Raw genomic sequence first — 13,996 nt, 5'->3', positions numbered from 1 at the left:
TGGGGTCCTGGGCATTGCGAGAAAAAGGAAATGCAACTGAAAAAAATTTAAGAAACCCTGTTTTATGTGAATAAAATGTGATGTCAAGAAATAGAATTGTGGATTTTCTGTAAAACAGATTCTTCTTGCCAGCTGAAACATCACGTCAGATTCAACGATGCATCAGAAAAGGTAAATGAATTTTGTTCTTATTTTTTTTAAAATCAGTTAAATAAAATAGAACCTGCATACGTTAGTGGGTGCTGACAACTTCGATCAACAGTTGTTAATTAATTATATAATTTAATAATTATTTTAATACCATGACAACATTAATACATATATATTAGAAATTCTTCATTAATCGGCAAATCATAGAATAAAAATTTTATAGATTAATTGTTTAAAATTACTTAAAGTTTGATAAGTTGCCAAATTTGGTGAAATATAACAAATAATTTCATATTCAAAAAAAGAAACTTATTTTTGATATAATCGTGATAATTCAAATGTCTTCCAAGAGCACATTTGTAATCCAAATTTTGCATGCAAAATCATAAAAAAAAGTTGCCAAATATGTATAACTCCTCATTAGCTAGTTTCTCTGTTATGAAAACTAGGGAAATGAGGATTGGGGAAGATCTCAGACCACTTAATCACGGCCTGAATAATAGATATATTTTACGTACCAATAAAATTGGATAGTAATTCCTCTTTGGTCCAGTTGCAAGAAAAGAGAAGAAAATAGCCTTCAGTAGATAAAAGTTGCTGTACTTGTTTCAGGTATTGTTGTCTCTTCTCTGTTGCATTGGCAGGATTAAGACAAACTGCATCATAAGTTCCTAAATAAATTATGCAACTGATAACTAACACAACTGTATTGAAAACAGATTTTTTTTTATTTATTTTTTTATTTTTAATACATCTCAATAAGATTTATAATTTTGCTGTGTTTTCTTGTTTATTATTTTGTTATGCTATTATCTAGCTTGACCCTTCAGGTTTAACAAACTCTATTTCTATAATTTTTTATTTATCAACAGAATATATTTACATGTATATGTCAAGCCACATGCTGGGTAAACAGTGCCATCTAGTTGCAAATGAAAATTCCAGAGAAATTTTTGTATAAGAAATAAGAATTCCAATTTAAATAATGATCATCAAGATATTAACACGGAATAATTCCTCATTTAGAGAAAAATACCACAGTTTTATTTTTGTTAAGCTAAGGGAGAAAAAAACCTCTATAAAAAAATCCTTTTGATTCCCCCCCCTTTTTTTCCATTTTATTCTAAAATGCAATCTTCAGAAAATAGTTTCAGATATTGAAATAATAATACCATGAATTTTAATGACAATTGCTGTAAGTGTTATTATTTAAAAAAGTGCTCGAAGTTTAATTGGAATTACTAAAATAATTATATTGCTCATACAATATCTGGGTTAACTCCAAAAGACAACAAAATTTGCTGCCAAAACTTAAAAATTAAATTATGCATCATTATTATTATTTTTAGCATATTTCTAAATTAAAATCAATTACAAAGTAACTAATGCTTATAAATTAATACTTTACATTTATGAAATCTTCCAATACTATCTACCAAATAGCAAAAGAGTAATAAAATATACAGTCAAAAGTCGTTAATTCGGACACCCATAATCCAGTCCTCAAAGCTACAAACTTTCTGCGCATGTGTCTCATTGATGCATGCGCATAAGACCTTTACGGCTGCAAATATGCATGTGCGCATGCATAAAATACGTTTACGAATGCACGTTTAATGTATAACAGATGGTATAGCTTAGCTAAAATTATCTAATTCAGTTAATGTTGCAGATTGCGTTGTTCCTTAATCTTCGAATTGGATCCGGCTTATTATTTTTTGCAGACTGTTAGAGCAATTTTATAAAAGTAAGCTTGAACTTTCGATTATGTCACATAGAATTTCCGATATATATTTACTAATATGTAAAGGATGTACAAAGCGAAAGTATGTTTCGAAGTCCATTAAACAGAAAGTGGAATTGCTGCAAAATATGGATAAAGGCATCGTTTGATTATCTAATCATTCCGAAATATGTTTATCAATTTCACGCTGCTCTGCAGGGGGAGGGAAACGACGCAGTGCACAATGAATTGGAAGTTGATCTGTCAGCACTATCCTTATCTTCAGGGCAGATGTTTTTATTTTATTTGGCTTATAATTCCTTACTAAATGTAGTATTTCATCTCCATGTACCCCGTCTTTGATATGATTTAAATCAAATTCCTCGTCATTATAATTCGCTTCCGATAGCGAAGAAAGTGACACAGAGGTTATTGAAAACGAAAAAATTTTGATTGACAAATTAGTCAGTATTCTCGACACAGCAATTATAGGACTTGAACAGCGGAACTTTGTAACTGAACAAGAAATTATGTCTGTTTATAGAATTAAAGAGAAAGTATTATCACATAAAAAACGAAGCAACTTAAACAACTTACATTGAAAGAAATGTTTAATAAAGTAAACAAATAAATATTAAGCTTTTTTTTTTTTTTTTTTTTTTTGTAAATTTTGATACCCTTTAGATCATAATTGTTCTTTATTTCATAAATTACGGTTTTATATTTTTAATTTTATAATTTCTGCATGCCATCTTTCTGCATGATCATCTTTAAACTGATGATCAATAATCCAGAAAAATCGATAATCCGGAATCGCCAAAGTCCCGACAAGTCCAGATTAACGACTTTTGACTGTACTTCTATAATGTCACTGACAATTTTTCTAGCAGAAAACAAGTGGAATAACATTTTAAAATGCAGAAATTCAAATCTGAGTTAAAAAAAAAAAAAAAAGATAATTAGTCCAAAGGGAAGGACTATTGTTTTCATTTTGCGATTTTGTGTTGAATCACTATAAATGTCCGTTTCACTTTTGAAACTGTTGTCACCAAATGTTAGAGCCCTGCATTATATTTGAAGAAATTAAATAATGAAAAACCTGCTTAAATGTATGCATATTTCTTGCATTGTGATAAAACAACAGTACATAGAGCCATCGAATTTATAATGACGTAAACCTCTTACAAATATGGGCATGTGGAAGACCAAATTTGAAATTTGAAATTTATTTTACAATCGACTTCATATTTTGTAAAACTTTAATGAATTTTTTAATAACAAACTCAAGGATTTCAAAGCAAGCAATGGCAACACTCTACTGGGGGGGGGAACTTTTTATCTCCAGCATGTGGAACTGTGTATCGAAAATTCTATAGATATGCTAATTTCAAAATTATTTTGCAACATTGTTATTGAACTGAATTTTATGGTTTAAGTGCAAAGAACATGATATTTAATAAATAAAGGTAACACACAAAACGTTAAAAAACCGTCCCTTTGGACATAATTTAAAATCTGAAACCTTTCAGATTTTTTTTTTTTTTTAATCTTATGTGTTATTTTAAGTAATTACATTACTATAATACATTAGACATTTTCTAGCCTTTTTGGTGTGTACTGAAAAGAGTAGCCAAATGTTCTTGATGTGCTACTGTTTCCATAATAATAAGGCAGAAACAATTTAATAAATGTAGGTTTACTTATTATAAAAATGCAAAACTTTAGACAAAGCTAAACACACCATTAATGATTACAACTCTACAAATAGAAATCAAAACAGAAGAGAAACATGTCAAGGTAAAATACAAAATTAGCAAAGCAACAACCTTATGCTTGGATGAAGTCTCGTACATTTGTGCATGAAAACGTGGAAAATACATCACTTATTTTGATCAACAATTTGGGAAATGTTATTATGGAATGGTTAAATGACTGGAAAATGTTACCAAGTATGGGATAAAGCCACTAAACTGCTTAGTTTTTATTTTAGTCAATGATATAAAATTAAACAATAGTAAACTTTTATTTAGTTTGTCACAGATTTGAATAACTTGATTTTTCAGATTTAAATAACTTGTTGATTTTGAGATCATTCAGACATGTGTCTTTTCTTCAAAGATAAGATATCCTTTAGTGGCTTTCTGAAAGAAACCAAGTACATCACTTATTAAAATTTCTGAAGAACAAAGAGATGAAACCTGTGAATTTCCTATAAATGCTGATATAAGGGATGCTGAGTCAACATTGACTCAGCATCCCTTATAGTCAGGTTAATCGAGAATCAGGGATGCAACATTGGTCAAATAATTTTAAGAAACATTAGACACAATTCATAAAAGAACTTTTAGATAGTGCCTTGCAAACAATCCACTAGTAACAACTTTTTTCCTAATTAAAAATGCCATGAAAGTAAGTACTGATATATTTCTACTCATATTTATGTTAAATTAATTAAATTCTATTGCTAATTTGAAGGATATTTTTTCTCTTCATTTAATGTTATCAAAATAATCAAGGACATAAGTAATCACATTAAGTGGCGAAAACTGTAGTAATATTAATGAAAACCTTTTTCCTCATTACTCTCCTTTTTTGCCAAAAACGAAGTTTTCCAGAACTGGCTGATTTTTGGCTTCCTTAATCTATTTATTAAATTTCATTTTCTGAGAGTGTGACTAAACTTTTCAAAGGAATATCTTAGATAGTATCCAGCAATAGAGAATGTTAATCATAGAAGAAACAATATTTTTGTTTTCTTAAACAAAATTTTGCCACCATATTCAGCCACAATGATGCTAACTCCAAAGAAAATGCCAAACACTTCCAATTATTTCTTAACCTCATGTTTATAGCCAGCTTAAATAGCACTTGTATTGGATACATGCATGGTGGGTTATCAGAATTTTACTCTGCTTTAAGAATGAAATCCTTACCTTTGTCAATTATAATATCAAAAGTCTGGTTTAAGATGCCTGAATTGGATGATTCTGAAGAATTAAGAAAATCTAATGCCTGTAAAAATAAAAACATTATTAAACCCTTACATAATGCATACTTTAATTTCAGTTTGACTGACTAACTTTAATATACACATTTAATCACTGATATAAAATGTATAGAACAAGAGTTAAAAAAAAAATTAACAAAATGAGAATGAAAAAAGCATGAAATAAAATTTGATAAATAACACTAGTATAAGTAATTATAGATGCTTCAAAAGATTGAGTAACAAAATATCTCATGAATAATTAGTTGTAAAGTTGTGATGAAAATTTAAGGAACATATCCAATGGGTTAGGCTTAATTCATTTCTTAAAAAGGAATATAACAAATTAATTTAAAAATGGGAATAACAAAACATAAATAAAATTTAATAAACAAGATTGCCATACATGTAAGCTGCAGTTTAAGTAAACTAGATGTAAATACATGTTTTTCGAATAATCATTTGTACATTTGTGATGCAAATTTTAAAAAAAAAAATGAATCACATAAGGTTGGCTTGATTTATTCCTTAAATAATGGTACAATAAAAGTTTAGAAAATTAAAATTAAAAAAAAAAAAAATCTAAAACTTTTGTATTTTTATTACACCCAAAAGAGAGTTATTATTATTTACATACACATACATGTTTTGAGAGCATTTGGGCTAAAAGTATTTAAAAACAGTACATTTTTAGAATTTCAGATAGATAATCTCACACGCTGGAGATAAAAATGTTTTATTCTGTACAGTACTGCCATTGCTCGCTTTGAAATCGAGTTTTTTTAATAAAAAATTCGTTAAAGTTCTACAAAATATGAAATAGATAATAAAGCAAATTCAAAATTCCGGCTTCCAAGTACCCATATTTGGGTGGAGGACTACATTATTCAAAATTTGATGGCTCTAAGTACAGTTTTTTTTTCAATGCGAGAAGCATATATACATTCAATAAGATTCTTAATTATTTAATTTCTTTAAATATAATACAGAATGATAATATTTAGTGGTAACAATTTGTAAAGTCATTCAATGCTTTTTGATTCGGCGGAAAATGACGACTAATAGCCTTTCTGGGCTAATGCTCCTTTGAGCTAATAATAAATAAAACAAAAAAAAAAAAAAAAAAAAAAAAAAAATAATAATAATAATGATAAAAAAAATCATGAAATAAAACTTGATAAATAACTTTGCTATATGTGTCAGCTGCAGTGAAAATAGTTATACTGGATATTTCAAGAGACTGCATGATTAGATATCTCTTGAATAATTCATATCTGTGAAGCATATTTTAAAATGAAACAACTAGAGTTGGTTTCATTCATTTCTTCAATAGAAGTATAAAAATATTAATTTAAAAAATCCCAAAGCTTTCAGATTTTATATTTATATATTACCCCCAAAGGGGTATTTTTTAACGTTTTGTGTGTTACCTTTACTTATTAAATATCATGTTTTTTTGCACTTAAACCATAAAATTCAATTCAACAGCAATATCACAATATTTTTAAAAGAGCATATCTTTAGAATTTCAGATACACAGTTTTGCGTGCTGGAGATAAAAGTATTTTTTCATCCTGCACAGTGTTCCCATTGCTCGCTTTGAAATTGTCGAGTTTGTTAATCAAAGATTATTTAATGTCTGACAAAATATGAATTAAATAATAAAACAAATTCCAAATTAGGGTTTCCAGATGCCCATATTCGGTTGAGGATTATGTTATTCAAAATTTGATGGCTCTAGGTACCGTTGTTTTATCACAATGCAAGAAACATACATACATTTATGCAGATTCTTCATTATTTAATTTCTTTAAATATAACACAGAGCGATAATATTTGGTGGCAACAATTTGAAAAGTGAAACACCAAAACAAAATTAATAGCCCTTCTGGGCTAATGCCCTTTGGCCTAAAAAAAATGATCAAATAAAATCTCATAAATAATATTACTGTAAATCTTTGTTGCAATATAAACAGTTATACTGGATGTCTGGAAAGATTGCAGGTTAAAGATTAAATATCTCTTGAATACTTAGTGTAAGTTTATGATGAAAATTTAAGAAACAATTCATTTAAGAAAAGCTTCAAAATCATAATCATTGCATAAAATTAAAATTTTTTTCCTGTTACCTTTGTTAAAATAAAGTGGGCCTACCGATGGCCAAGTGATTAACTCTGATAGACAACCTGGGTTTGAATTGTAATGAAGAGATCAGCACCCTAGGGTATTTTCATGGTTTTTCCTAAGAGTAATATAAATAGGATACATTCATTTTGAAAATCCTCCACTAAGGTATCCTAAAATACAGCTTGTAGTTTGATAACTTAATAACATAATATTTACAAATTAAATACCAAAGACTAAGAAACTGGTTCCTATGGTAGTGCATCTTCTTGTGTAATTGCAATTGAAAAGCTAACTCATCAGCAATCATCACAGCAATGCACTAAATCCATAAGACAATATTCCAGATATAAGCTACCAAAGCCCTCTGTTTGGTACTTACATGTTATTGCAACCACCTTAGTAGAAATTGCCAAATTTTCAAAATGTGCAAACTTTGACAACCTTGCACATAACCATTATTCAGGCATCCATCTCATAATAATCTTCAATCCACAAATGTTGTCATTTTCATGTGCATTCTTTTTGTTCCAACATTAAAAAAAAAATCATGATTTTTTTTTAAATTTAATTTTAAAATATGGGTTTCTGTAATTTGCCGGCAATGGAAGAAAATATGGTAAAACTTCTACTGAAATACAGAATTCTGTCACAAAATTTCTAAAGGGAACAATGCGAGGACATGCATTTGGCAAACAGCCACTGCTGCCAAGGTTTGCATTATGCCTAGTCTCTGCAATTCTGAGATGTTTTTAAAGCAAAAATGGATCGCTGTGTGCTTAAGAAGAAACATAAAACAAAAATATAAAAAGATTTGGAGAAAAATGCAAGTGTATTATTTTTTTAAATATTGAATGAAAACTGAAAATTTTTTAATTAATTTCTTAATTTTTTAATTTTTGTTAATATTTTTGCCAACAACCTTCTTGTTCGCTTTACTTCTGTAGCATATAGATATGACCACTGTGTTAACTGCTTTCTAGTCCTGCAGATTTCTTTGCTCCTGATGAAGAGGAACCTATTCATACTTACCTTCGAAATCAATTAAGTTCTTGACTCAATCTATATCAAACACATTGTTGCTGCTTTGCTAATTTTATGTTTAACTTGTATTTCTCTTCTTTTTCATTTTTTAATATGTAAGCAAACTACTACTCTCTAAACTTATATGCTTTCTTGTTAATTAACTCATTTAATCTGCATTTTCTGGTGGATTATAGAAAACAGAAGAAGTACAGGAAAGCTTCAACATAAGAATAAACATGCTAAGTAAAATAAACCTTACAGTATGAATCGTAGAATAAACAAGCAATAAAACAATCAAAGTGAACTTTGTCTTTCTGCCAAGAAAGAAAATGAGTATTTAGGTTTATCTTGTTAAAAATTCTACTTCAAATTAACACAAAAGTTTTTGTGTCCATTCTATTAAATGCACTTTGTATTTTTACATATAAAGTGTTTTATAGCCATTTGACAATATGTAATACTGATGATACATATGTAGCATATGCTTATGACTAAGTAGAGTGGTGATGCATCTACCACAGAACATTTGTGAACAGCTTGAAGTCTTGTTGCAAAACATTGATTCAGAGAACACAAGGTTCAAATTACAATTTACAGAAAACCTGATAGTATTCCAAATTTTACATTATAAATTTCTTTGCAACCCCCCAATTAAAGTTTCTAACTTTTCTTTTAGGTGAGAATGATTTAAATCTTACCTGAATCCAGAGCTAATTTTGCATATTATCATCATTTCTTCCAAAAAAACTCTCTAATATGATAGGGGATAGTTTACTAATTGACATTTTCCTTCAAAAAGACTCATATAAACACATAAATTTCATGTATGTCTAAACCATTTCAATCAATTTTTTAAGAGCCTATTTTCCAATATGACGCATTTACAAGGATTAGATAATTTGCTAATTGATACTTGCTCTACAGAGCACTCATATAATTTAAGTTTCACATATTTTTATTAAAAGATTCTCATTGTAATCAATTTGTTTAGAGCCTGTTTTGTATAGTATAGCCTTTTTATTTCCCTCTTCTTAAAAATCTTTATTAGCAGGATGGGAAATAATTTATAAATTGTCACTTTATTTATATAGAACTCATATAAAAATTAATGAATTCTTATGAAATTTCATTTATTCATTACGATTTTATTTATATGAAAAGCTGTCACTCTCTGAAAGGCTTACTTTCTTTGACTCACTTCGAAAATTGAAGCCATAGGCATACAGCTTATTCAAGAGATATTTAGAACTGCAAACTCTCTTTTTCTTTTTTTCCCCCTTTAGCATTTCATATACTGTAAAATTATAGAATTTTTCCCAATATGAATTAACACAAAGTGGAATAAAAGTTATAAATGCAGCAAATATTTTATATTACACTTACCTTTAACTTTATATCAACATTATTATTTTTAGCAACGCATTTTGCAAGTTCTATGGCTTCAACAGCATAGTCTACTCCAGTCAGATCTTCAAATCCAACTTTAGCCTACAGATGATTTTATAATTTTACTTAAGATGGCATTATGCAGAATTAAGAAATACGTTCATTTCACTCAGATAAATCAAGGATGTGAATATTTAAGCAAGGCAATTAGTGAAAAGCAGCATTAAATTGTTAAAGGAATCTCTCTTCAGAAAATTAAACTTCTGAACCACTTAATTTTTTTTAAAAATCAAAATCGCTTCAAAAAGTGCATATTTTTTTATTACATATTTCCAACCTACATGCATTTCAGACTTAAAAGACATAGCATATTTTCGTAACCAAGATTTTTTAATATAGAGTTTATACATAAAAACAGATTTTCATAAGAATCAGTTTTAAGAATAATCATATAATGATAAAATTTCTGAAAAGAAATCTTCATTAAATTAAAATTTACTTTACATAATACAGATGCAAATTATATATATTAATGAAAATATTCAATACTTATGCAAGTTATACTAGAAATTAAGTTTAGTGTGGAAAATTTCAAAGCAAGCTTACAGGCTAAGTCCTACTTCACATTCTTTGCACCAAATTTTATTTTTTATTTTATTTATTATTATTTTTTTTTTTTTTTTTTGTGTGTGATTTTTTTTTTCAAGTTACAGTTTTCTTTTTGGCAACAAAGAGCATACAACTGCAGAGCTCTTTTATAATCGGGTTAGGATATATGTGGCTTGCAAAATAGCAAGCTGTCAATCTCAAAGGGTTAAGAGGAGAACTACATCTTTCAGCTGTGGCACATATATTTCCATCTGAATACTTTTGGATACTTTGCTCATTCATTTGCATATGAAATTCTAGAAGCTTTAATTTTTTAAATCGATTGTCCTTTTTGTAAAGCTCATGGTAATTGAATTATTTTCAGATTCCTCACTATCTGGAGATGAGTCCGAGAAATAACCATCTGTTTTGCTATTGCTATTTTCAAAATAATTAAAATCACTTTCAGTATCAGAAATACAATCAGGAACATAGGTTCTATCACTTGCTGAACATTTCCTGCAAGCCATATTCTGAATACAGAAGATGAAGATAAGAGCAGTGAGATGGCTTGAAAAATGAGTTAGTCTAAATATTGTAGAAAATTAATCATCAATGATTTAACAGGGGGAAATGTTGAATGTACTTTTATGTACAGGGGAAAACTGCATATCCACAAAAATCGTGGAATGAGCAAAATTTGTTACTTTCATGTTGCCCTAGAAATCGTGGAATAAGCAGTCAGAGGGTTAATAGCAATCTTCATTTTGATATTGCAGCCTTGCAGTTAAAACTATGAATAAAATTATTTTTGATTATTTGTATGCATACATTAATTTTTTTTAAACATACCAAGGATTTGGCACAGAACAGTTCTAAATAATACATTTAAAATAAAAGTTAGATGCTAGAAAATATGAACAACAGAAACAGAAAATTTGCAGATATTATTACAATAATAAAAAAATGGCATTTACATAATTTCCCATAGCTTCATTTGGAGAAATAAAAACTCTTGCAAAGCATTGTGATTTAGAGGTCATATGATGTCATAACACATTGTCTTATGAATGGGTTATAGATGTCATAGACCATATGATGTCATAACACATTGTCTTATGAATGTGTTACAGATGTCATAAGACATTCATAAGATGCTTTGACTTTTATGCAAACCTAACCACTTTTCATATTTTCTACATCAGCTCAAACTGTGATCCCCGAAGCTTGCATTGTGTGCCTCCTAGAACTAGAAAAAAAAAAAAAAAAAAAAAAAAAAAAAAAAAGACTCCCTTAAAAGGAAAAAAAAAAAAAAAAAAAATCTCTGCATATCTATTGCTGAAAACCTCAATGAGTGTGATCAATTTTAATCAAACTAAATGAGTCTCAAAATTACATATAGCAATTCGTCTATCATTTTTTCTTCCGAGACTGACATTTTATGACATTCAATACCAGTAATCCTACTTAAGGGCTTCACAATCTAGTTTTAGCAACAAAATAAGGATCTGAAGCATTATATCTGGTGGTTTTTGCCAACATACTTTTACACATAGACCAGCTCAAGAATCAACAAGTTTATCCATCTCATTAATTTCAGCATCAACATTTATTTAATTTTTAGTTAAGGTATCCGAACATGTTGAAAAGGCCAATTTTGACAAAAAATGGGAATTTTCTTTTATTCATTCATTGGATAGATTGTTTATTTAGCTTTCTAAAAGAGATTTGCTTTTGCTTCTATGTTAATTAGAAACCGATATAGTAAGGATTTCATAAAGACGCAAAAACCGGAAATGGTAGAAAAGAACCAGAAATGGACATAAAAAAATTTCCCCCTTTAAATATAATTTAAAAAGGTTTTAAAGAGATGTAATCAAAGGAATCTTATCTGTAATCTGTGCGGCAAGATGAAATTATTTCAAATAAAATGCAACAAGTCTTTAATACAATCAAAAGTCTTTAATCCGGACGTCCATAATCCGAAATGATCTATAATCAGGACCTCAAAGCTACAAACTTTCTGCGCATGCATCAACACATAATGTGTTCACGCATGCGCGTTTAATGTATAACGGACGGTATAAGCTAAGCTAAAATTATTTAATTATCTATTTCAGTTAATGTTGAAGATTGCGTTGTTCCTTAATCTTCTAATTGGATCCGGCTTATTTTTTGCAGACTGTTAAAGCAATTTTATAAAAGTAAGCTTGAACTTTCGATGATGTCAAAAAGAATTTCCGATTCTGGAGCTACCAAACGATCTATAAAGCGAAAGCATGTTTTGATGTCCACCAAACAAAAAGTGGAATTTCTGCAAAAAAATGGATAAAGGCATATCCTTTGATTCTCTAACCATTCTGAAATATCAAAATCGTAAAAAACAACCTTATATTTAGCGTAGGTATAATGAAACACTCAATCGATTTCGAGGGCAGCTAAAGGTCCCTCCTCATCAGGAGAAAGAAATACATAGAAAGAAGAAAATAGGAGAAGGAGTCACAGAAACACGTAGTGCTTATCAGCACTGCACGTGGTTATAACTAGATTTTTAATCAGAGTTGCACTGGCCGCCTACTTTTACTGAGCCAGGCTGTCTGATCAAGCATAAAGAAATATTAGCGAAGTTAAAATAGGGAGCGAGGGGTAAATGCACCTTACGCTCAAAATCTGAACTTCAAATAATGGAAAGCAACCACTGAACGGTTGGTCCGTTCAGTGGTTGCTTTCCATTATTTGAAGTTCAGATTTTGAGCGTAAGGTGCATTTACCCCTCGCTCCCTATTTTAACTTCGCTAATATTTCTTTATGCTTGATCAGACAGCCTGGCTCAGTAAAAGTAGGCGGCCAGTGCAACTCTGATTAAAAATCTAGTTATAACCACGTGCAGTGCTGATAAGCACTACGTGTTTCTGTGACTCCTTCTCCTATTTTCTTCTTTCTATGTATTTCTTTCTCCTGATGAGGAGGGACCTTTAGCTGCCCTCGAAATCGATTGAGTGTTTCATTATACCTACGCTAAATATAAGGTTGTTTTTTACGATTTTGATTGTCACATTAGCGTGTTTCTCTTCTAGTCCATTCTGAAATATGTTTATCAATTTCACGCTGCTCTGTGGGGAAAACGACGCGACGCGCAATGAACTGGAAGTTGATCTGTCAGCACTATCCTTATCTTCAGGGCAGATGTTTTTATTTTATTCCGCTTATAATTCCTTACTAAATGTAGTATTTCATCTCGATGTACTCCATCTTTGATATGATTTAAATCAAATTCCTCGTCATTATAAATATCACGAATACACATCATACAGTTTCTGGTTGCAATTCCCTAACTTCAACTATGCATAATGTATGCTTTACCCATACACGTGTTGAAAGAAATTTGTTTAAGATTAAGTAAACAAATAAATATTAAGCATTTTTTTTGTAAATTTTGATACCATTTAGATCATAATTCTTTATTTCATAAATTACGGTTTCATATTTTTAATTTTATAATTTCTGCATGCCATCTTACCAGATTTAAACTGATGACCTATAATTCGGAAAAATCGATAATCCAGAATCGCTGAAGTCCCGACGAATCCGGGTTAAAGACTTTTGACTGTATTTTTATTATTTACATGTTGAAAGCATATGTCTTTGCTGGCATATGAGTTTGAATTTGATTTGAAACATTACATATTGCAATTGGATTTATCTTTTTCTTTGATTATTTTTAATAACATTCGAGTTAAAAGTATAGTAAAGAGTAATAAAAAAAATCAAAGACATGTTTGCAAATGTAAATGTGTAAGGAACAAATTTAAAAAATGAATTGCAAAGGAATTCGAAAATAATGTTAACAAAATAATTCCCATCAAGTGAACCAAAATTGAAATTAATCAGAAGGAGATGGTTTTAAAGGTGATTTGTGATGTGAAAGATATTTATGTTTAAATTGTGTGATCAAGTCTGAACGTATACGTTATATTCAGAAGCGCTGTTCCAGAGTTAGAAAACTGAAGGGA

General features: G+C 29.4%; 1 protein-coding gene across 1 annotated transcript in view; it reads right to left on the bottom strand.

The window, feature by feature from the left end:
* The window catches only part of LOC118204268 (EEF1A lysine methyltransferase 2), a 37,003-nt gene that overhangs the window by 8,612 nt on the left and 14,395 nt on the right, over positions 1 to 13,996 (bottom strand). The window contains exons 4-6 of the mRNA XM_035376605.2: positions 9,393 to 9,497; positions 4,807 to 4,885; positions 669 to 821 (exon numbers count right to left, since the gene is read on the bottom strand). Coding sequence (XP_035232496.1) covers positions 669 to 821; positions 4,807 to 4,885; positions 9,393 to 9,497 — 337 coding nt within the window. The remainder of the gene's footprint in view (positions 1 to 668; positions 822 to 4,806; positions 4,886 to 9,392; positions 9,498 to 13,996) is intronic.

The sequence above is a fragment of the Stegodyphus dumicola genome, chromosome 10, assembly GCF_044657685.1.
Source record: "Stegodyphus dumicola isolate Sdum_Otavi_A_Nest chromosome 10, ASM4465768v1".
NCBI classification, from domain to species: domain Eukaryota; kingdom Metazoa; phylum Arthropoda; class Arachnida; order Araneae; family Eresidae; genus Stegodyphus; species Stegodyphus dumicola.
This window is presented reverse-complemented; position numbering and strand designations above follow the sequence as displayed.